General features: G+C 32.9%; 1 protein-coding gene across 1 annotated transcript in view; it reads right to left on the reverse strand.

The window, feature by feature from the left end:
- hs3st3b1a (heparan sulfate (glucosamine) 3-O-sulfotransferase 3B1a) overlaps positions 1 to 26535 on the reverse strand; it is a 62854-nt gene extending 36319 nt beyond the window's left edge. Inside the window, exon 1 of the mRNA XM_030141342.1 lies at positions 25645 to 26535. Within this exon, the coding sequence (XP_029997202.1) occupies positions 25645 to 26150 (506 nt within the window). The 5' untranslated portion in view covers positions 26151 to 26535. The remainder of the gene's footprint in view (positions 1 to 25644) is intronic.
- Between the last annotated feature and the right edge of the window lie 208 nt (positions 26536 to 26743).

Below are 26743 nucleotides of genomic sequence, written 5' to 3' on the forward strand. Positions count from 1 at the left end.
TGGGGCAACACAATATATGGGTAACACAAAGCCATTGTTTTTATACAGAAAAGAGCAATAAGAATCATGTATAATGTTAATTTCGGGGAACATACAAATGAGTTGTTATTAAATCAGGATTGTTTAAGTTTAAAGAATTGGCTGAATTAAGGACATTGCGGATTGTGTTTAGAGCGAGAAACGGACTTTTGTTTGCAAATTTACAGAGATTATTTGTTTTAGTATCACAGGATGAAGAACATAGAAGGAGGTTTCATTTTAACAACAAAGGGTCGGACTAATGTGAAGAAAATGTGTATTTCTGTTGTGGGTGTCAGGATTGTGGAATTCTTTGGCAGTGGAAGAGAAGAGCTGCACAAATATTTTTCAGTTTAAGAGGTTGTATATGGAAAGAATAGAGAAGCTTTATGAAAGCATGTAATGACGTAATTCAACTTATGGATGTTGGATTTGTTTTATTTGCACTGACTATTATGTAAACTGTTTACTGTAATAACTGTAATGGCAACGTAGCTGATGGAAGCAGATGTTTCAAGAAAGGGGCAGGTATTATAAGTTTTCGTCATCCTGCTCCTCTCCAATTAGAGCTGCCACGATTTTGGCAAAAAATAAAATCCTGATTTTTTTCCTCCTAAAAACTCGATATTTCGATTTTTGGGTAAAACTACAAAGGACACCAGAAATCAGCATGTCGTTTTCATGAGCAGCCCACAATGCGAGGCACTGCTCCGACCTCGAATCTGTGATGGTATTACGTGATGAACCGACAGAAGTTTTTTTTTTTTTTTTCTTCATTAAATCTTTATTGAATGAAGTAGAGTATAAAAACAATGTATACAACAAGAAAATAACGTAACAAGTTTGCCAGGGGAAATACACCACAATATACAGGGTGGGGAAGCAAAATTTACAATGAACATTTAGTTGTTTTTTCTCAGCAGGCACTACGTCAATTGTTTTGAAACCAAACATATATTGATGTCATAATCATACCTAACACTATATCCATACCTTTTCAGAAACTTTTGCCCATATGAGTAATCAGGAAAGCAAACGTCAAAGAGTGTGTGATTTGCTGAATGCACTCGTCACACCCAAAGGAGATTTTCAAAAATAGTTGGAGTGTCCATAAAGATGTTTTATAAGGAAAGAGAGAATGACTATGAGCCAAACTTATTACCAGAAAGTCTGGAAGATACTATTAAAGAAGAATGGGAGAAGTTGTCACCGAATATTGAGGAACACTTGCGCAAGTTTCAGGAAGCGTGTGAAGGCAGTTATTGAGAAAGAAGGAGGACACATAGAATACAAACATTTTCTATTATGGACATTTTCTTGTGGCAAATAACTTCTCATGACTTTCAATAAACTAATTGGTCATACACTGTCTTTCAATCCTGCTTCAAAATATTGTAAATTTTGCTTCCCCACCCTGTAATGTCCAAATCAGAGCAAATACTGATGGTTTTTGTAGCCTTTTGCTTCCAGATTTATCGAAAAGCTTTAAAATAAGTTCAACATCTTTCAAAAAATAAATAATATTTGGTTTGTGTTTACAGAACTTACATTTGTGAATGAAAAATTTAGCAAGAGAACTAAATTAATTATTAAAAAAAAAAAAACAAGTACGGTAGCCCGCAGGCATGTGGCCCGGAGGCACGAGAAAGATGAATCGATTTCACAATTTCCCTTTTTTAAAAATCGTTCCTTATTAAAAAAATCCGATTTCGATTTAAAATTGATTAATCATGCAGCCCTATTTCCAATCATTTAGATTGGAATGAATGGAATGAAATGAAACAAATGAAAAAATATATTTGTGCACTATTTATGTTTGTTACATTGGCACTTTGGTTGTGGGCTAATGTCTGTGGTAAGCGGCAAATGAATTGCCCGTATGGTAGGACTGAACGATACGGACAAAATTTCATATCTCGATATTCATGCCAGATACCTCGGTACGATACGATATGACTACGGGTTCGGTGAAAACAAGCATTTTTCAGAAAATACTAACATCATAATATAAAAGAATGTGGAAAGTGCAGTTTTATTTATAAGAACTCACTGCCAGTCATCAACATTAACATAAAGTACAAAGAAATTAAATTTGTTGTGACTTCCAGAGCTGTACATGCAGGACGAGCACGGGGGAAGTGATATTGTTTATATCGTTGCTTTTTCGATATTAATCCTTTCATGCACGATTATGAGAACCTTAGTCAAGATTTTTTTCTTCAGTGTTTCGCCATGAAAAAAACACATGCAATCGAGTTTTTTTTTCTATGGAGTTACAAAAATATCCATGCATTTAATTTTTGAAGTAAAAGAAACGTGTTTAAAACCCAATATCCAGAAAGTGATATGAAAACAATGAAATAAAAACATTTTTTAATTGCTGCTAATCTGATGTTTTCTCACATATTAACATATTCTAATGCTAGTAATTACTCACTTCATGGAGATAATAAGGAAAAAAAAACCCTTCTTGTCTAACAAATAACAATTGATTTACACTAAACATGTTACTGCAGATCAGGTTTATCAAAAACAGTAAAGTTACAGTAATGATCTGAATTACAGTGTATGGGATGGTGCATAAGCGTCCACTGTGTTGGCTGATATGGAACTAAAACAACAAACCCATTAATATACAAGAGAACAGCTGGAGAAGAACTGTCCACTGGAGTGGACAGTGCATGAAAGGGTTAATATCTTGAATGTTCACATCTTGATATCGATAACAATATATCACAGGTGTCAAACATGCGGCCCGGGGGCCCGCCAAAGGGTCCAGTCCGGCCCCTGGGATGAATTTGCGAAATTCAAAAATTACACTGAAGATATTAATCATTTTAGTTCAGGTTCCACATACAGACCAATTTAATCTCAAGTGGGTTCGGGATCAGTAAATACTATCAGAATAACCCATAATACTCACAACTCCAAATTTTTCTCTTTGTAAATGTGAAAATTTTCATGTCATTTTACTGTATTTACACTAAAACAAACTAACACTTCACAAAACACGAATAACCTCAAGAAATATAAACATTTTGAAATGTCTGAAGTGTTTACATGTTTAAATGATAAACTGAGACATAATATTGTTAAAATTGCACTTCGTTTTCTTAAGAAATTTCAGTTTGTTCATGTTATTCACATTGTTTTAAAGCAGGGATTAAAGTTCTCCCGTCACCACGATGGATTTCCGTCAAATGGAAAAATTGAGGGGGGGGGGGGAGTCATATTGAAGTAACTTCCCCACGTGTTTCGCGGAGTCCAGTCGGCACCGCGATCTTGTCCTAGATCTGCAGGTGTTTAACACAGACATGCCACGCACAGGGGGCGGATAGGTTTAACAGTGATGAGAATAAGATGACTTCTTTATTTTTATGTCGGGAGGACAGATTGATGACTATTTCTCTTTGGAAGGAAACGCTGCTCATTCTGTGCCTCAGAAACACATGGACAAGTTCAGCTTTACCGAAGTTCAGCCTCCAGACGCTAACTTAGTTTAGTGCTAACAAGTAGGTTTCATTATGAAAGAACCACAGCGAAAAGGGAAGAAGACAGAGAACTAATCTACTTCATGTTTGGGTTCATAGCTTATCTCCTCTTGCCGGTATATGACTAGTGTGTTTGTGTGTATGTGCCCTTCCCATGCGTGCGGTGTGCGCGCCGCGGCCTTACGCGGTTACGCGCCCGACTGCATAAGTGCTTTATTTTGACCCGTTTAGCATCTTATTTCTATCTGTGTGGTACAGTACGAAGATAACATTGAATGAATGAGTAACACCCTTGGTATTTGCAAAGCCACTGTATTTTAAATACCCTCAGAGAGTATCTGTGACGGAATATAAAATATATATAAATATAAAGCAGAAAAAATAAAAGATTAGTTGGTTAGGTTTTTACACAGACATTTTCCCCAAAATTCATGTGCTGTTGGAGTTGGAGTTATGTTTTAGAAGTTCCTAAATTGTTAAATAAAAAGTTTTTCACTCATTTTTTGCAGTAAGGTTTTCTTCTAGTTATTATATTCACTTGCTTCAAAGGTTTCATACCCTTTAAAATTAACCACAGAGCACCAAAACTGACCTGAAGCTTTAAAAATTTTCTGGGCGAGGACCCCCGGACCCCCCACCAATGCCACTCATGACATTTTTTCTACCCATGTTACTAATCTTCTACCTGTACACTCTCCATTCAGTGTGTTTTACAGTATTGCCAAATTTGACTATATAAACGTGTACGCTATAGTAGTATTGTATTGCATCATTTTAATAGTGGCCAATGATTTTGACCAGAAGAAAATTTTCCAGATGAAAAATTTTGCTTTAATCCCTGTTTTAAAGAATAGTGGTATATGTAAACATTTTCATCACATAATGTTACTTTTTTTTGCTCTAAACATAGAAGAAAGTAGGGCTGTGCAATTAATCAAAATTCAATTACGATTTCGATTATTACACGCACGATTACAAAAAATTATGTAATCGAGAAAAAACGATTATTAATTTTGAGTCGTTTTAATTCAAGCGCACGCAAGCTACCATGAGCTGCTCTGCCCCGCCCCCCTCTAAGCTACTGCTGCCAGCTAGCCGGCAGGTCCCCCAAGAGGAAGTGTACCTAGCGGTCTGGAAAAACGGCAGGAGAATCACAGCAGAAGTGCTTGGTAAACAAAAAAGGCAAGTCAAATTCAATGTATGGAATCACTTTGGGTTTGATGAAGAAGACGAAGAGCAAAAACACATCACGTGCAAAAAGTGTTTCGTAGTTGTGTCCGCACCGACCGCTAACACAACAAACCTTTGTGACCATCTAAAGTTGAACCACCGCCACCTTTATCATAATCTTGTGAAAAACTAAAAACACATAAAAACAACTCCGTCTACAACTTCGTCTGCAATGCAATCTTCAGTTTCCGAATCTCTTTACGCTGCAACTCCCGTATTAACCTAACCCTAACCCGTATAACCCTAACGTGCATTTTCTAGATGGCTGATGTAAACAGAAGTCCTGAACTGAAACCTCACGGCACGCCACTGAATTTACTGTGTTTCATACTACACTGAACATACTTGAATTTATTATTTGCACTTTACGTGAGCTTTTTTTTTTTTTTTTTTTTTTTTTTTTTTTTTTTTTTTATTGCTCCAGTTCTATGGCAAGTCTATAGCAGTTTAATTCCAGTGCACTATTTATTTACAAAAGGAAACATACTTGAATTTACAGTACACTTATTTGCATTCAAAGATTTTTTTGTTTCGTACAAAAGTGAACATACTTTGTTTAGTGGTTAAAAGCTTATTTATGTTTAAAGAGGTATATTTTACATTGTTTTGCAAGAAAAGAAATAACTTTAAGGTTACCAAATAATCGTTTTAATATCGTGATTTCAATTATTGCTAAAATAATCGTGATTTTTTTTTTTTTTTTCTACAATCGGAGCAGCCCCTAGACGGAAAGTTTGGAGTTGACATTATTTATATATATAGTTATTATTCACTGGTCCCCGGCCCACCTTTCAGATTCAAATTTGGCCTAAATGTGGCCTCTGAATTGAAAATCAGTTTGCACACCCTGCAATATATCTTTCAGCCCTACCGTACGGGATAATAAAGTTTTCTGAATCTGAATCTGAAACACCACATAGCTACGCAGTGAACCTGTTCAAAAGAGTACGTTACAGGGAAGGAAGTTCAGGATGATGCTTTATCGAACCCACGGAGGAAGCAGTTCCCACGGCTGTCGAGACTTCCTTTTGTGCTTCGGCTGTGGGTAATTGTTGGCACAATTGTCTGCTTTTTCTGCGTTTTATTTCCCCTTTTTCTGACTATGGGTGAAATGTGCTGTATTGTGGTTGGAGTCCTGCTGTGCCGGGGCCTCTCCTCTGTGGAGGGCTCGGTCAGGATGGACACAGAAGACATCCAGCAGGACCGACACACCAATCACCGCAGATAAATAGTGTAGGCGCGACTCCCGAAACCGCCGCAGGGGGTTTGATAAGACCACCCAGCAGACGGCTAAACTCTCCAAAGCCTGATGTGCATTATTACTTTAGGGGCAACAAAGTGAACGTACCGGCAAACACGTCAAAACAACAACTCGGATCTAAAGTCACCTGCGCTGTAAGATATATCAAACCGATTTAAACTCCCCCGGTGCCTTCAAAACATGAGGTAACTCGACTACTTTTGTTTCGACTTTTTAACCCTGGGGTGTCAAAGTCATTTTAGTTCAGGGGTCATATTCAGCTAAATTAGATCTGCAGTGGGCCGGATCAGAAAAATAATAACATAATAACCTACAAATAATGACAACTGCAAATTTTTGTCTTTGTTTTAGTGTAAAAAAACCCATTAAATTATGAAAATACTTACTTTTATAAACTATCAAAAAAAAAAAAAACCCTGAAAAAACTGAAATTTAAATTTAAAAAAACGTAAGAAAATTTAGTGCAGTTTTAACAATATTATTCCTCAAATTCTCATTTCCACATGTGCATTATGGGTCAGATCTACAAAGACACTAAACACTGAGGAACAGGCAGAAAAATTGTTACAATTGTGCTTAATTTTCTTTAGACATTTCAGGTTGTTCATATTTGTTGAGGTTATTCACATTTTAGTTTTACAGGATAGTTTGTAAATGTAAGTATTTTCATAATATAATGTTATTTTTTGCACTAAAACAAAGATAAAAAATTGAAGTTGTTAATCCTAGATTTTTTTTTTTTTTTTTGGCTTAATTCAAAATTCAAAAAAACTTAATTAAAGATTGTTTTGGCATAATTCAATATTTTTTTTAACTTAATTGAAGATTTTTTTTCCCCTTAATTTAAGATTTTTATTTTACTTAATAGCAGATTTTTTTTTTTGGCTTAATTCAAGATTTTTTGCTAAATTTGAGATTTTTTTGGCTTGATTCAAGATTTTTTTACTTAATTGAAGATTTTTTTTTTTTTTTTTTGGCTTAATTCAAGATTTTTTCCTTAAGTCAAGCAATTATTTTTTTGTTTTGTTTTGTTTTGCTTAATGCATTTCGAGACTGTGGAATTTTTGCGCTTGGCAAAAACATCATTGGCATAATTCAATATTTTTTTACTTAATTGAAGATTTTTTTTCCCGCTTAATTTAAGATTTTTATTTTACTTAATTGAAGATTGTTTTTTTTTGGCTTAATTCAAGATTTTTTGCTAAATTTGAGATTTTTGTGGCTTGATTCAAGATTTTTTTACTTAATTGAAGATTTTTTTTTTTTTTTTTGGCTTAATTCAAGATTTTTTCCTTAAATCAAGCAATTTTTTTTTTGTTTGTTTTTTTTTGTTTTGTTTTGCTTAATGCATTTCAAGACTGTGGAATTTTTGCGCTTGGCAAAAACATCCCAGGGGCCAAACTGGACCCTTTGGCGGGCCGCGTTTGGCCCCCTAGCCGCATATTTGACTCCCCTGCTTTAACCCATAAAGACCCAAAAATCCTCCGTCGACCAAAACCCTCTACTGACGTAAACTGTTTAATAGCCAGTAATCCTATTAGTACATGTAAATAATTGGTGTAAAATCACTTAAGAGAGGTTAAATAGAGAAAAAAAAAATGTATTTGGAAACTGCCACAAAAGTAGCTCTTTATGGGTTCATTATTGTTTAATCAGATGCTAATTATGCTAATGCTAATAACAGCACATAATTGTTATTTAAGCATGAAACTGAACTAAAGCGATATGAAAAATGTGTGTTTGCCAAGTAATTAATTGTTCATGGTCATCAGATATGACCCATTTGGACGTTCAGAGGCTCTGTAGTTACCATGGAAACACTGTCATCTTCTACAACATTGATTCACCAGTAACAGTGGATGGAGGACGCTAGTTTTTATGTTCAGTTCTTGATATATTTGCTGTAAAGAGGATAATATTATAATAAACAGTGATAAATCACTAAAGAAAAGTTAAAAAGAGAGAAAATATTCATTTTTGGGAAACTGACCAAAAAATTTGCACTGGGTCTTTATGGGTTAATTATTGTTAATCAGATGCTAATTATGCTAATGCTAATAACAGCACTTAATTGTTATTTAAGTATGAAACTGAATTAAAGCGATATGAAAAAATGTGCGTTTGCTAAGTAATTAATAGTTCATGGTCATCAGATATGACCCATTTGGACGTTAAGAGGCTCCGTAGTTACCATGGAAACACTGTCATCTTCTACAACATTGATTCACCAGTAAAACCCATGGAGCTGGATCAATGACAGTGGATGGACACACTGGGCTTATGTTCAGTTATTGTAAAAGTCACATTTTCTTCAGTTTTCTCTGTTTTGATATAATACCATTGAATTTACTCTGAGCTTTCAGGAACATCTACATGATCACAGCAGTAAATATAGGAAAATACATGATTTACACTGAAAAAAATGCAAAATACAGAGGATAATTTTAGAAGAAAATGGTGATAAATCACGTAAAAAAGGTTAAATAGAGAAATACATTAATTTAGGAACTGACACAAAAGTAGCCGTGGGTCTTTATGGGTTAATTTTAAGATTTACTTGTTGTTTCGACTTAATAGTGCAAGATAAAAACACTTATTTTGCATTATTAAGGCTAAGAGCCATTAATTACTTAGCACACACGCGTTTTGCATCTTGTTTTAATTCAGTTTCATGTTTAAATAATTAAGTGCTGTTATTAGCATTAGCATAATTAGCATCTGATTAACCCATAAAGACCCAGTTCTGCTTTTGTGGCAGTTCCCAAATGATTTTTTTCTCTATATTTAACCTATTTTCAGTGATTTGTCACCGTTTACTATAATATTATCCTTTGTATTTTGCATTTTTTTTCAATGAAAATCTGGTATTTTCCCAAATGTAATTCACTGATCATGCGGATGTTCATAAAAGCTCAGATTAAAGTTGATTTTCCATAATATAAGAAATGGAAAAAATGAAGAAATTGTGACTTTTTCAACAAAATCTATCATTAACTGAACATAAACTAAGTGTCTCCATCCACTGTCATTGATCCAACTCCATGGGTTTTAGTAGTAGTAGTAGTAGTAGTTTATTCGGTGGTTAATTACTTTAAAAAACAAACAAAAACAATATATCCATTGTTCCATATACAATGCAACCAAAAGGGTTCAGGCTGAAGTTAAGACTTATTTTGCCTAACCCTATTTACAATTAACTCAATATGTCCACAAGAAAACACACAAACAAACAAAAAATCAATATAATCATACAACACAAGAGAATACATGTTTTAATTCAGGTAAATCACGTCCTTATCACAACTGCCAATATTGATCCTGGTCTTTTAAACAAGTCATTTCTTTAGTCAATCGTGAGCTCTGTATTTTTGAATAATAGTTCATTTGTACATCTTTTTAAAAATTTTAATTGTTTTACTAGTGAATCAATGTTGTAGATGATGATGGTGTTTCCATGGTAACTACAGAGCCTCTGAACGTCCAAATGGGTCAAATCTGATGACCATGAAAAGACGACAAACTGTATTTTACACCAATTATTTACATGTATTGATAGAATTAGTGGATCAGTAGGTATTAAACAGTTTAAATCAGTAGATGGTTTTGGTCGCCAGTGGCTGTTTGGGTCTTTAACAACACCGCGATAATAATGATAACAGTGATAATTTTGGTCACAATAACCGTGATATGAAATTTTCATGTCGTTACATCCCTAGCTGAACATAAACCTGAACTTTTCATAAAAGCTCAGATTAAACCTGATGGTAATTATACCGAAAAACCAAGAAAACTGAAGAAAAAGTGATTTTTTTCAGGAAAATATATCATTAACTGAATATAAAACAAGTGTCTACGACCGCTGTCATTGATCCAACTCCATGGGTTTTACTGGTGAATCAATGTTGTAAAAGAAGACTGTGAAAAGAAAAGATTAATTAAATCTCTACATTACATTTCAATACATTTTATTTTTCCAGAAGAATCCCTTTTAACCCTTAAAGATCTAGTGTTATTTTTGTGGCAGTTCCCAAAAGATTTTTTTCTCTATATTTAACCTATCTTAAGTGTTTTATTACCATTTATTGTAATACTATCCTTTTTATTTTGAGTTTTTTCAATGTAAACCATGTATTTTCCTTTATTTAATTCACTGATCATGTAGATGTTCATTAAAGCTCAGATTAAAGTTGAGGGTTTTCCTATCAAAAACAGAGAAAACTGAAGAAAATGTGATTTTTTCAGCAAAGATATCATTCACTGAATGTAAAAATAAGTGTGTCCATCCACTGTCATTGATCCAACTCTATGTGTTTTACTGGTGAATCAATGTTGTAGAAGATGATGGCATTTCCACGGTAACTACGGAGCCTCTGCACGTCCAAATGGGTCATATCTGATGACCATGAAAAGATGACAAACTGTATTTTACATCAATTATTTACATGTATTGATAGGATTAGTTGATCAACAGGTATTAAACAGTTTAGATCAGTAGATGGTTTTGGTTGTTAGAGGCAGTTTGGGTCTTTAAGGGTTAGAAAACATCAGTGGTTATGAGTCTGTTTTAACCCATAAAGACCCAAACATCCATCATCGACCACAAGCATCTACTGATCTAGTACACTGTAAAAAAAATCTGTAATTTAACAGAATTTTCACTGTTTATTTTACAGATTTTTCCTGTATTTTTAAGATACAGGAAAAATGACAAAAACAGACTGTGATTTTACATGTCAAATATAAAATAACATGAAAAAACTGTAACTGTGAATAATCAAAAAATTTCATTTTTTTTAAAGGAAATTTTTTATTTTTTCACAGAAAAATATTTAAAATACATTTGCAAATGTATCATCATTTCACAAATATTTCTTTTCTGTTTATGAGATTAAACTGTTAATTTAAAGTTTAATACTGTAAAAAAAAATAAAATAAAATGAGATAAACTTACTGACAATTAACCATAAAAGAAGTATTTGTTCTGTCAGTTTAACAAGACTTGTTTGTTAATTGACAGATATCTTGTGTAATTACGGAAGGATTCACAACCAAAATGTTGAATAAATGTGTTTTTGTGAATGTATAACATGTATAAGCACTGATACACTGTCCAAATACAGTTTTTATCAGTGGATTGTACAACTTAGTCTCGTTGAAAATTATTTCTATGTATATATATATATATATATATATATATATATATATATATATATATATATATATATATATATATATATGTATGTATATATATATATATATGTATGTATATATATATACAGGTAATTTGATTGTTTTAATACGTGTAAATATTCTTTATTAAACATTAAAAAGTCAAAAAATATGCAAAATCTCATGTAAAGTTAGGGCAAAAAACTGTATTTTAATTATGGAAAATTATCGTATTTTTGTGAGATGGTTATTTTCTGTTTTTTTACAGTATTTTTTCAGCACCCCTGCTGCTGGAATGATAGTTTTTTTTTTTTTTTTACAGTGTATGTTGATCCACTAATTCTATCAATACTTGTAAAATGATTAGAAAAGATTCAAAGTTTTACCAGGCCTGCGCCTAAAACATCACACATTTATTTATTTTTCCCAAACAGATACGTTAACTGGCCTATTTCACACTAGACTATGTCACACAAAGACGTGTGATAAAAGTCATTTGTTCAACGATGATATGGTTCATCAGCTGGTGTCGTTTTTTTTTTTTTTTTTTCCCTCCACTAAATGATCATTAAGGGCTGACTGTGTCATGCTGCTCTGCTGTACAGGGTCAGTCTGTGGCACAGCGCTCTCACTGTGACAACTCAAGCCAAGTTGTTTTAATTAGCCACATCACCTCTGTGGGAACAATAACCATCATTATACACGTCTCCAGATAAAATGTTTCCCACATGTAGCTGTTGTGTGTTTAATATGCAGTCACCAACATGAACAAAGAGCTTTTAACTGCAGAAAATGAAGTATGAATTATGAAAACTTTAGTCAAGATTTTGAGTCTTAGGCATGAAAAAAAAAATAATGTGATTGAAATTTTTTTAATGAACCTATTTTTCATGCAGTTACAAAAATGTCCATTCAGCTGGACACCATGCATTTAATTTTTGAAGCAAAGAAACGTGTTTAAAATGCACTAACAGAAAGTGATATACTGTGTGAAAATATTAATGCAGCTAATCTGATGTTTTCTCACATTTTATCATACAACATACTAGGTCTTACTATATATATATATATATATATATATATATATATATATATATATATATATATATATATCAGCTAAAATTTAGTCGGGGGGTCAAATGAGTGGCCATTTTTGTCAAAAATAAAAAATAAAAATGTAAGAAATTTATAGAACTGTGTTGAAATAATGCTAATCCATTTGTGCACAGACTACTGATATTATTTGACAGTGGAAGCTCTAGTTTCAGAAATATTGGATTTGGAATAGCACAAGTATGTGAAAATTTGCTGGTGGACGGACGTGACATTACCCATGATGCTCTGGTCAGTACCAGTACTTTATCAGTAATAAACTTATATACTTACTATTGCTAATTATCCTCTTATTCATAAATGTTAGTATTGTGGATCTAAAACAATAACAGCTGACACAAAAACACAAAATGTGGCAGTGGACAGATGTGACATGGTTGTTACAGATCCCATCAGACTGATGCTCGGCAGCCATGTCACCGTTTCCACAAATGATCCCTGTGCAAAAACTAGGATCAGAATTATTTATTGTATAGTTTAACATCATACTAAAGAGTAAATAACAATATAGAATTGTTATTTCTTTATAAAAAATGCTTATTATTAGAAAACTGTTGATTTAAAAAGTGACGTGTGACATTCTTCATGTATGTATTGGCGTAACATAAGCAGGATGGATCAGCACCATACTCCATATTGAACCTGTCAAAATAAAACATGTGATATGTAGGAGAGAATCTGTAAGAAAAACTGGGGAATCTAAAAGAATAGAATATTTGTTTTTCAGGTAAATTCAGTTCAAATATAACTTGGCCATTTGTGACATGAAAAAATAGCATTAATTGTGATGAAATTGGACATTTTTGAGCTGAAAACATAGTTCATATGACCATCAACATGTTGAACAGAACTGAAATCCTGTAAATTTGCAGAACTTGTATTTACCAACACAAAGTTCCTTTAGGGATTCACTTAGATGGATTTCTTCTGCACAAAGACAGAAATAAGACCTCTAAGCAAATTTTAGCCGATTTATGTATCGATCGATCGATCGATAGATAGATCGATAGATAGATCGATAGATAGATAGATAGATAGATAGATAGATAGATAGATAGATAGATAGATACTAACAAAATGAAGACAAATGATAACCATAAACTAAAAAATGAACCAAAATACACAAACATGAGCAGCAAAATCAATGAAAAATGAACAAAAATGAGATTAAATGAATAAAAACTGACCAAAATGAGCAAGAAAATGAACAAAATAATAAACAAAATTAATAGAAATGCAATAATGATGGAAAAATGTGAACTTGATAAATAGATAATTTTTAAAAATGGTTAAAAAAAAGTGGATGGATGGATGATAATGGGCATAGATAGATAGATAGATAGACAGACAGACAGACAGACAGACAGACAGACAGATAGATACTAACAAAATGAAGACAAATGATAACCATAAACTAAAAATTGAACAAAAATGCACAAACATACACAGCAAAATCAATGAAAAATGAACAAAAATGAGATTAAATGAATAAAAACTGACCAAAATGAGCAAGAAAATGAACAAAATAATAAACAAAATTAATAGAAATGCAATAATGATGGAAAAATGTGAACTTGATAAATAGATAATTTTTAAGAATGGTTTAAAAAAAGTGGATGGATGGATGATAATGGGCATAGATAGACAGACAGACAGACAGACAGATAGATAGATACTAACAAAATGAAGACAAATGATAACCATAAACTAAAAAATGAACAAAAATGCACAAACATACACAGCAAAATCAATGAAAAATGAACAAAAATGAGATTAAATGAATAAAAACTGACCAAAATGAGCAAGAAAATGAACAAAATAATAAACAAAATTAATAGAAATGCAATAATGATGGAAAAATGTGAACTTGATAAATAGATAATTTTTAAAAATGGTTAAAAAAAAGTGGATGGATGGATGATAATGGGCATAGATAAATAGATAGATAGACAGACAGACAGACAGACAGACAGACAGACAGACAGACAGATAGATACTAACAAAATGAAGACAAATGATAACCATAAACTAAAAATTGAACAAAAATGCACAAACATACACAGCAAAATCAATGAAAAATGAACAAAAATGAGATTAAATGAATAAAAACTGACCAAAATGAGCAAGAAAATGAACAAAATAATAAACAAAATTAATAGAAATGCAATAATGATGGAAAAATGTGAACTTGATAAATAGATAATTTTTAAGAATGGTTTAAAAAAAGTGGATGGATGGATGATAATGGGCATAGATAGACAGACAGACAGACAGACAGATAGATAGATACTAACAAAATGAAGACAAATGATAACCATAAACTAAAAAATGAACAAAAATGCACAAACATACACAGCAAAATCAATGAAAAATGAACAAAAATGAGATTAAATGAATAAAAACTGACCAAAATGAGCAAGAAAATGAACAAAATAATAAACAAAATTAATAGAAATGCAATAATGATGGAAAAATGTGAACTTGATAAATAGATAATTTTAAAAAATGGTTTAAAAAAAGTGGATGGATGGATGATAATGGGCATAGATAGACAGACAGACAGACAGATAGATAGATACTAACAAAATGAAGACAAATGATAACCATAAACTAAAAAATGAACAAAAATGCACAAACATACACAGCAAAATCAATGAAAAATGAACAAAAATGAGATTAAATGAATAAAAACTGACCAAAATGAGCAAGAAAATGAACAAAATAATAAACAAAATTAATAGAAATGCAATAATGATGGAAAAATGTGAACTTGATAAATAGATAATTTTTAAAAATGGTTAAAAAAAAGTGGATGGATGGATGATAATGGGCATAGATAGATAGACAGACAGACAGAGAGACAGACAGACAGACAGACAGACAGACAGACAGACAGATAGATAGATACTAACAAAATGAAGACAAATGATAACCATAAACTAAAAAATGAACCAAAATACACAAACATAAGCAGCAAAATCAATGAAAAATGAACAAAAATGAGATTAAATGAATAAAAACTGACCAAAATGAGCAAGAAAATGAACAAAATAATAAACAAAATTAATAGAAATGCAATAATGATGGAAAAATGTGAACTTGATAAATAGATAATTTTAAAAAATGGTTTAAAAAAAGTGGATGGATGGATGATAATGGGCATAGATAGACAGACAGACAGACAGACAGACAGATAGATAGATACTAACAAAATGAAGACAAATGATAACCATAAACTAAAAAATGAACAAAAATGCACAAACATACACAGCAAAATCAATGAAAAATGAACAAAAATGAGATTAAATGAATAAAAACTGACCAAAATGAGCAAGAAAATGAACAAAATAATAAACAAAATTAATAGAAATGCAATAATGATGGAAAAATGTGAACTTGATAAATAGATAATTTTAAAAAATGGTTTAAAAAAAGTGGATGGATGGATGATAATGGGCATAGATAGATAGATAGATAGATAGATAGATAGATAGATAGATAGATAGATAGATAGATAGATAGATAGATAGATAGATAGATAGATAGATAGATAGATAGATAGATAGATACAAATGAGTTGGAGTTTTATACATAGTGCAAATTACTCAGTTTTATAAATAGTGCAAATATAAGTGTATGAATGGGTGAATTGGAGTCAGGGGGACACTGACACTGGATGGCTCAACTTTCCTCTCAGACATATCTCATTTTTTTTACGTACAAACTCTCTTTTTAACTTGAAACAGAGTGAAGAGTTAGAAAAAACCTTGAAGGAAAACAATTCACCTTAATTTCTTTAATGGTTGCTTGGTGTGTACACTTAGACAAAAGCGCTCTCATCAGTGGTTGATCATCCAAAAATGCCTTAAACCTGTTCCGGAAATTCTTAAAGCAGCTTAAGCGAGAAGTCCTTTGAACAATGCTTGGCTTCCCCTATTGTAGCATCACGGAGCCAGCTTTGAAACCGTGTCTAGATCCTTTGACACTGCCTCTTAATCCCTCCGCTCAGTCATTTGGACACTTGAAATGGAAGAATCTCTATTATCTTTTATGAACAATGTGGTTGCTCTGATGTAAAGCTTTCAGAGACGAACCATTTCCGTGAAGACATTTGGTACAAAAAGGATCAATATTTCCACAGATAGTGTGTTTTTAACCCCTAAAGACCCAGTGCTACTTTTGTGGCAGTTCCTAAATTAATTTTTTCTTTCTGTTCATCCTTTTTTACGTGATTTATCACTATTTATCATAATATTATGCTCTGTATTTTGTATTTTTTCACTGAAAATCTGGTATTTTCTTATATTTAGATGGCTGATCATGTACTTTAATCATTATGCTGAGGTTACATTTGAGGGTTATTATATCGAAAACAGAGAAAATTCCGTAAAATATATCATTAATTTAACATAAACCCAGTCTGTCCATCCACTGTCATTGATCCAACTCCATGGGTTTTACTGGTGAATCAATGTTGTAGAAGATGACAGTGTTTCCATGGTAACTACAGAGCCTCTGAACATCCAAATGGATCATATCTGATGACCATGATCTATTAATTACTTAGCAAACACACATTTGTCATATCGCTTTAGTTCAGTTTCATGCTTAAATAACAATTAAGTGCTGTTATTAGCATTAGCATAATTAGCATCTGATTAAACAATAGTTACCCATAAAGACCCAGTGCTACTTTTGTGGCAGTTCCCAAATGAATTTTTCCATCTATTCATCCTTTTTTACGTGATTCATCACCGTTTATTATAATATTATCTTCTATATTTTGCATTTTTTCAATGAAAATCAGGTATTTTCCTATATTTAATTGGCTGATCATGTACTTTCATCATCATGCTGAGATTACATTTAAGGGTTATAGAGAAACCTGAAGAAAAAGTGACTTTTTCTGTCAAATATATCATTAACTGAACATAAACCCAGTGTGTCCATCCACCGTCATTGATCCAACTCCATGGGTTTTACTGGTGAATCAATGTTGTAGAAGATGACAGTGTTTCCATGGTAACTACAGAGCCTCTGAACGTCCAAATGGGTCATATCTGATGACCAAGAACTATTAATTACTTAGCAAACACACCTTTTTCCTATTGCTTTAATTCACTTTCAGGCTTAAATAACAATTAAGTGATGTTATTAGCATTAGCATAATTAGCATCTGATTAAACAGTAGTTACCCATAAAGACCCAGTGCTACTTTTGTGGCAGTTCCCAAAGGAATTTTTCTGTCTATTCATCCTTTTTTATTTGATTCCTCACCATTTATTATAATATTATCCTCTATATTTTGCATTTTTTGAACGAAAATCAGGTATTTTCCTATATTTAATTGGCTGATCATGTACTTTAATCATTATGCTGAGGTTACAGTTGAGGGTTATTGAGAAACCTAAAGAAAAACTGACTTTTTTCTGTCAAATATATCATTAATTTCACATAAACTAAGTCTGTCCATTCACTGTCATTGATCCAACTCCATGGGTTTTACTGGTGAATCAATGTTGTAGAAGATGACAGTGTTTCCATGGTAACTACAGAGCCTCTGAACGTCCAAATGGGTCATATCTGATGACCATGAACTATTATTTACTTAGCAAACACACCGTTTTCCTATTGCTTTAATTCACTTTCATGCTTAACTAACAATTAAGTGATGTTATTAGCATTAGCATAATTAGCATCTGATTAAACAATAGTTACCCATAAAGACCCAGTGCTAATTTTGTGGCAGTTCCCAAACTGCAAAATGCAACAGTTTTTTCAGATACATTTTTAAAATTATTTCTATTTACTTATTGATTTTTTTTAATGGAATGTCCTTTGTAATGCACAGCATTTTTAAAGTAAAACTGCCAAAGTTTTGTCCACTACAGAGGACAAAATGCATTGCTGGGTCTCAGGAGGATATGCAAAAAAAAGAAAAGATTTACGCTAAAACATGTTACTGCAGATCAGGTTTATCACGAGCAGCAAAGTTACAGTAATTGTATGAATTGCAGTGTTTTGGATGATGCATAAAAGTCCACTTTGTCGGCTGATATGGAACTAAAACAACAAAACCCATGAATAAACAATAGAACAGCTGTCCACTGGAGTGACCGCTATGCATGAAAGGGTTAAAGATCATGCAAAAATGAACAACTTTTGAATTCTAACCTTATTTAAATTTTGAAAAATAATATGAAGTTTTTTAAAACGACATGCAAAGTGTGCCTAAAAGGCGCACCCGGATACTAGAGGGTTAATGGGTTAATGTTCTCATAAAAAGTCCAGAGTTGCATAAGCATGTGGTGCATCTGATTCAGTGGTAAAAAGGGAAAGTGCTGAAGATGACAGCAGCCGGAGATCCCTGATCTCTGTCCTCGATGCTAATGTCTATTTGGACTGAAGATCTAAACAAATTACAGCCACTGAATCAATACAGGGGGGCTCAGAATGCTGAATCACACGTCTAACGGCTCAAGGATGATGGTATGATGTAACGTGCTGACTCCTAACCATCACACACCAGCCACCGCTTCTTCCAGATGCATTTAGCATTCAGGTCTGAACTTAAAGAGCTGCCGTGCATTTTCTTTTTTACTACCCGGCGCCCCTGTCCCGAACAGCAAATCTCCGTGTACGGGCAGGTGTATAAACAGTCAGGGAACATTGGGTGAAGGTCGTGTAAACAAGCAGAAAATCAATGCGCTCGGCAAATAGACAAACCTAAAATGTCACTGCGAATTTGAGTTTTTACGAAAAATCTGTGCAAGTTCTGTCCTGCTCTATTTGAGCTCCGTGACCTGTGGTTGTGTAACACGAGGGGTTTAAGTATACCTGCAGGTACTCATATTAAAGCCCCCCCCCCCCCCCCCCCCAAAGGAAAGTGATCATTGTTGGGAATTCTGTGGATGTTACGCTCTCACTTGACACACTTCATTCCTGAGGTCACATGGTTTTAACCCGTAACAACCCAGTGGTACTTTTACGTCAGTTCCCAAAAACTAGTATTTTTTCTCTACTTAACTTTTCTTTGGTGATTTATTACAGTTTATTATAATATTATCCTTTTTTTTTTTTTTTTACAGCAAAATATATCAAGAACTGAACATAAAAACTCCATGCAACTCCTACTCCGTGGGTTTTACTGGTGAATCAATGTTGTAGAAGATGACGGTGTTTCCATGGTAACTACAGAGCCTCTGAACGTCCAAATGGGTCATATCTGATGACCATGAACTATTAATTACTTAACAAACGTACATTTTTCATCTTGCTTTAATTCAGTTTCATGCTTAAATAAGTGCTTTTATTAGCATTAGCATAATTAGCATCTGATTAAACAATAATTAACCCATAAAGACCCAGTGCTAATTTTTTTGTCAGTTCCCAAAAACTAATATTTTTTCCCTCTATTTAACTTGTCTTTAGTGATTTATCACCGTTTATTGTACTATTATCCTCTTTTACAGCAAAATATATCAAAAACTGAACATAAAAACTAGTGTCTCCATCCACTGTTACTGATGAATCAATGTTGTCGAAGATGACGGTGTTTCCATGGTAACTACAGAGCCTCTGAACATCCAAATGGGTCATATCTGATGACCATGATTTATTAGTTACTTAACAAACGCACATTTTTCATCTTGCTTTAATTCAGTTTTATGCTTAAATAAGTGCTGTTATTAGCATTAGCATAATTAGCATCTGATTAAACAATAATTAGTCCATAAAGACTCAGTGGTAGTTTTTTGTCAGTTCCCAAAAACTATTATTTTTCTGTCCATTTAACTTTTCTTTAGTGAGTTATCACCATTTATTGTACTATTATCCTCTTTTACAGCAAAATATATCAAGAACTGAACATAAAAACTAGTGTCTCCATCTACTGTTACTGATGAATCAATGTTGTAGAAGATGACCGTGTTTCCACGGTAACTACAGAGCCTCTGAACGTCCAAATGGGTCATGTCTGATGACCATGAACAATTAATTACTTAGCAAACACACATTTTTTTATCTTGCTTTAATTTGCTTAAATAACAATTATGTGCTGTTATTAGCATAATTAGCATCTGATTAAACAATAATTAACCCCAAAGACCCAGTGCTAATTTCATGTCAGTTCCTAAAAACTAATATTTTTCTCTCTATTTAACTTTTCTTTAGTGATTTATCACCATGTATTATAATATTATCCTCCTTTACAGCAAAACATATCAAGAACTGAACATAAACCCAGTGTCTCCATCCACTGTCATTGATCCAACTCCATGGGTTTTACTGGTGAATCAATGTTGTAGAAGATGACAGTGTTTCCATGGTAACAACAGAGCCTCTGAACGTCCAAATGGGTCATATCTGATGACCATGAACTATTAATTACTTGGCAAACACACATTTTTTATCTTGCTTTAATTTGCTTAAATAACAATTATGTGCTGTTATTAGCATTAGCATAATTAGCATCTGATTAGACAACAATTAACCCATAAAGACCCAATGCTGCTTTTGTGGCAGTTCTCAGATTAATTTTTTTTCTTTATTTAAGTTTTCTTAAGTGATTTATCACTGTTTATTATATTATTATCCTCCGTATTTTGCATTTTTTTTTAAATGAAAATCAGGTATTTTCCCAAATTTAATTTATTGATCTTGCAAATGTTCATTAAAGCTCCGATTAAAGTTGAGGCTTATTATATCAGAAACAAAGAAAACTGAAGAAAAAGTGACTTTATAGCTAAACATATCAAGAACTGAACATAAACTCAGTGTTTCCATCCACTGTCATTGATCCAACTCCATGGGTTTTACTGGTGAATCAATGTTGTAGAAGATGACGCTGTTTCCATGGTAACTACGGAGCCTCTGAACGTCCAAATGGGTCATATCTGATGACCATGAACTATTAATTACTTAGCAAACGCACCGTTTTCCTATTGCTTTAATTCACTTTCATGCTTAACTAACAATTAAGTGATGTTATTAGCATGGGTCAAATCTGACGACCATGAAAAGATGACAAACTGTATTTTACACCAATTATTTACATGTATTGATAGAATTAGTGGATCAACATGTATTAAACATTTTAGATCAGTAGATGGTGTAGTTGCCAGTGGATGTTTGGGTCTTTATGGGTTAAACTTTTGGGGGTTTTTTCCTACAATTTCCTATTGGTAGTTAGATGAAGAACAGTGCTATTGACTTGACATTTGAAACTTTTGCTTTTGTACAAAACAAGATAATTTCCCCCTTAAAAGGAAAACAAAACTTCTGTTTATATGGAAAGAATGTAGGATTTTTACATTGATATAATCTGTAAAAGCCACCAAACTACTGATGGAAATGAGATTTACTGAGAATAGGACTTTCCTTCAAACTCAGTTACATGTAAATCGTGCCAAAAATGGGTCATATCTGATGACCTTGAAAAGATGTAAAACTGAATTTTACACCAATTATTTACATGGATTGATAGAATTAGTGGATCAACAGGTATTCAACCTTTTATATCAATAAATGGTTTTGGTCTCCAATGGATGTTTGGGTCTTTAGGGGTTCAACTTTTGGGTTTTTTCCTACAATTTCCTACTGAAAGTTATGAAAAACAGTGCTATTAACCCTTTCATGCATAGTGGTCACTACAGTGGACAGCTGTTCAAAGGTGTTCTGTTATATATTCATGGATTTTTGTTGTTTTAGTTCCATATCAGCCAACACAATAAACGCTTATGAATCATCCCATACATTCATTCATTACTGTAACTTTGCTGTTCTTGATAACCTGATCTGCACTAACATGTTTGACTGTAAATCAGTTGCTTATTATTGTTTGACTGCAATTAACTTTTTTTTTTAACAAAAAGTTTTTTTGCATATTATCTCCATGAAGTGACTAGTATTAGATTATGTTAAAATGTGTAAAAACATCAGAATAGCAGCATTAAAAATGTTTTTATTTCATAGTTTTCACACAATATATCAGTAAATATATGTTTCTTTGCTTCAAAAATTTCCAGCTGAATGGACATTTTTGGAAGTCCATTTAAAATAGGTTCAGAAGAAAATTTTCAATCGTATTGTTTTTTTGTTTTTTTTTTCATGCTTAAAGAGGAATAAAAACACTCAGGAAAACAAAAAATCTTGATTAAGGTTCTCGTAATTCATACATGAAAGGGTTAAATTGACATTTGGAACTTTTGCTTTAGTACAAAACGAGATCATTTCCCCCCTACAATAAACAAAAAAAAAGAAAAATAAATAAATCACATGTTTATGTTGAAAGAATGTATGATTTTTACATTGATATAATCTGTAAAGGCCATGTAAATGAGATTTATTTAGAATATGACTTTACTTCAAACTCAGTTACATGTAAATCCCACCAAAAATGGGTCATATCTGATGACCATGAAAAGATGAATAACTGTATTTTACACCAATTATTTACATGTGTTGATAGAATTAGTGGATCAACAGGTATTAAACTTTTTATATCAGTAAATGATTGGCTTTTGGGGTTTTTTTTCCCTACAATTTCCTATTGAAAGTTACAAGAACAGCGCTATTTAATTAACATTTGGAACTTTTGCTTTTGTACAAAACAAGATCATTTCCCCCCTAAAATGAACAAAAAATGCCAAAAAAACAAAAAATAACAAAAAGAATTCAGCTGTTTATACTGAAAGAATGTGTGACACATAGATCTGTCTTGGCGGAGGTCTGCGCTCTCAGAGTGTTTTTCTTGTTACATTGATGTAATCTGTAAAAACTACCAAACTACTGACTGACTTTCCTTCAAACTCAGCTACATGTAAATCCCCCCAGAATGGTCATATCTGATGACCATGAACAGATGACAAACTGTATTTTACACCAGTTATTTACATATAATGATAGAATTAGTGCATCAACAGGTATTTAACTTATATCTAAATGATTTTGGTCTCCAGTGGCTGTTTGGGTCTTTATGGGTTGAATTTTTTTTTTTTTTTTTCTACAATTTCCTATTGAAAGTTAAATGAAGAACAGTGCTATTAAATTAATATTAACATACAAAACAAGATACCCCCCCCTCCCCCAAATGAACAAAAAATGCCAATAAATAAATACATTTTTTTAAAAAAAATCAGCTGTTTATATGGAAAGAATGTATGCTTTTTACATTCATATAATCTGTAAAAGCCACCAAACTACTTTTGTAAATGACATGTATTGAGAATAGGTGACCATGAAAAGACGACAAACACCAATTATTTACATGTATTGATAGAATTAGTGCATCAACAGGTATTTAACTTACTCTATCAGTGTATGATTCTGGTCTCCAGTGGCTGTTTGGGTCTTTATGGGTTAAACTTTTGTTGTTGTTTTTTTGTTTTTTTTCTTTTGTTTTTTTCCGTACAGTTTCCTATTGAAAGTTAAAGGAAGAACAGTGCTATTAAAACTGACATTTGGAACTTTTACTTTTGTACAAAACAAGATCATTTCCCCCTGAAATAAACAAGAAAAAAGCAAAAACAAAAAATAAAAACAGTTGTTTATATGGAAAGCATGTATGATGTTCACATTCATATAATCTGTAAAAGCCACCAGACTACTGATGGAAATGAGATTTATTAAGAATAGGTGACCATGAAAAGATGTTAAACTGTATTTATTTACATGTATTGATAGGCTTAATGGAGCAACAGGTATTAAACCTTTTATATGAGTGAAGGATTTTGGTTGCCAGCGGCTGTTTGGGTCTTTATGGGTTAAACTTTTTTTTCCCTACAATTTCCTATTGAAACTAATAAGAACAGTGCTATTAAACTGACATTTGGAACTTTTGCCTTTGTACAAAACAAGATCATTTCCCCCCCCCAAAAAAAAAAATGAAAAAAAAAAAAAAAAAAAAAAAAATATATATATATATATATATATATATATATATATATATATATATATATATATATATATATATATATATATATATATATATATATATGTATGTACACAGGGTGGGGAAGCAAAATTAACAATATTTTGAGGCAGAGATTGAAAGACAGTGTATGACCAATTAGTTTATTGAAAGTCATGAGAATTTATTTGCCACAAGAACATTTCCATAATAGAAAATGTTTTTATTCTGTGTGTCCTCCTTCTTTCTCAATAACTGCCTTCACACGCTTCCTGAAACTTGCGCAAGTGTTCCTCAAATATTCAGGTGACAACTTCTCCCATTCTTCTTTAATAGTATCTTCCAGACTTTCTGGTAATAGTTTTGCTCATAGTCATTCTCTTCTTTCCATTATAAACAGTCTTTATGGACACTCCAACTGTTTTTGAAATCTCCTTTGGTGTGACGAGTGCATTCAGCAAATCACACACTCTTTGACGTTTGCTTTCCTGATTACTCATATGGGCAAAAGTTTCTGAAAAGGTATGGATAATAGTGTTAGGTATGATTATGACATCAATATGTGTTTGGTTTCAAAACAATTGACGTAGTGCCGGCTGAGAAAAAACAACTAAATGTTCATTGTAAATTTTGCTTCCCCACCCTGTATATACATATATCAGCTGTTTATATGGAAAGAATGTATGATGTTTACATTCATATAATCTGTAAAAGCCACCAGACTACTGATGGAAATGAGATTTATTGAGAATAGGTGACCATGAAAAGATGATAAACTTTATTTATTTACATGTATTGATAGGATTAGAACATCAACAGGTATTAAACTTTTTATATCAGTAGATCATTTTGGTGTCCAGTGCATGTTTGTTTCTATATGGGTTAAATGAACTTTTTTTTTTTTTTTTTTTTTTTTTTTACCAAAACATATTAGTGTAAAATACTTTAGGGATTAAACTAACTTTGTTGTTTTTTTTTTTAAACTAAACCATATTAGTACGCAGTACCTGTACCAGTCCAGTCCCTTGTCAGTTTTTTTTTTATTTTTATTTATTTATTTTTTAACTAAACCATATTAGTGCACAGTACCTGTACCAGTCCAGTCCCTTGTCATAGTTTTTTTTTTTTTTTTTTTTTTTTTAATAAACTAAACCATTTTAGTGCACAGTACCTGTACCAGTCCAGTCCCTTGTCATATTTCTTTTTTTTTTTTTAACTAAACCATATTAGTGCACAGTACCTGTACCAGTCCAGTCCCTTGTCATATTTTTTTTTTTTTTTTAACTAAACCATATTAGTGCACAGTACCTGTACCAGTCCAGTCCCTTGTCATAGTTTTTTTTTTTTTTTTTTTTTTTTTAACTAAACCATATTAGTGCACAGTACCTGTACCAGTCCAGTCCCTTGTCATATTTTTTTTTTTTTTTTAACTAAACCATATTAGTGCACAGTACCTGTACCAGTCCAGTCCCTTGTCATAGTTGCGGTCAAAGAAGTGCGGCTCCGCTCCCACCGCTCTGATGTCCGGGTGCAGACGCAGAAACTCCAGCAGTGCGCGGGTTCCTCCTTTCTTCACCCCGATGATGATGGCCTGGGGCAGCCTCTTACTTTCAGACTCATTGAGGAACCCTGACATGGCATTATTATTATTATTATTGTCAGTGGCCTCTCCTCTGCTCTCCTCCCACTCCTCTGCTCTGCTGTCCACTCCTTCATTCTCATTATTCAGTAAATCTCTGGACGCGCCCGCAGACGCAGAACCCTGGCGGTCCACTTCTGCGTCGTGTGCGTGTCTTTTGATGGAACCGTACGTCAAGTTTGGCACAGTTGAACAGTAGCCCACGCAACAATAGATCATATAGACCCACAGGGACAGCATGATGCAGAAGACGAACAGTTTGTTTTTCACGTGGGGTGATGGCACAACATGGAGATTGTGTAAAATCGGACTATATTCCATAGGACCGACGAGAAAAACTTATATTCCACTTCTCAGGCATTTTGGCACAGTGCGCCTCACTCCTCCGCCATGGCGCAAATCCTGGATAAACCCTGCGCACTTTTCCCAAAAAAAAAAAAAAAAAAAAAAAAAAACACCAACAGGACCTCAAAGTGATGTTAGAAATAACAAACGCGCTTCGACGCCTCGGGTTTAACGCAGCCTTGACACTAAGAAAGGGGTTTTATTTGTCTGAAGAATAAACATTTGGGGTAAAATTAAAAGGAAAAAAAAGAAAGAAAAAAAAAAAGAATAGAAAAGTCTCCCGATGGAAGGATGAGCCAGGTGAAGGACACGCGCTCCTCAGTTTATCCTCCAATCACTTGCTCCAAGTGTGAGAGCTCGCGCACAGCCGCTCCAAGTTATCTAGAGTGGAGTGGAGGGGGAGGGGCTTCCGGTAGGACCTTTCACAATAAAATAAAGGACAGCGTCATAATAGAAAAAAGGAAGGGAAAAAAAACTAATGGTATCACACAGAGTAATAAACGGGTCTAATTTGGGTTAAAGCTTTTTTTTTTTTTTTTTCATAATGTGCATCTCTTATAGGCAATGAG

The sequence above is a fragment of the Sphaeramia orbicularis genome, chromosome 8, assembly GCF_902148855.1.
Source record: "Sphaeramia orbicularis chromosome 8, fSphaOr1.1, whole genome shotgun sequence".
Taxonomy (NCBI): domain Eukaryota; kingdom Metazoa; phylum Chordata; class Actinopteri; order Kurtiformes; family Apogonidae; genus Sphaeramia; species Sphaeramia orbicularis.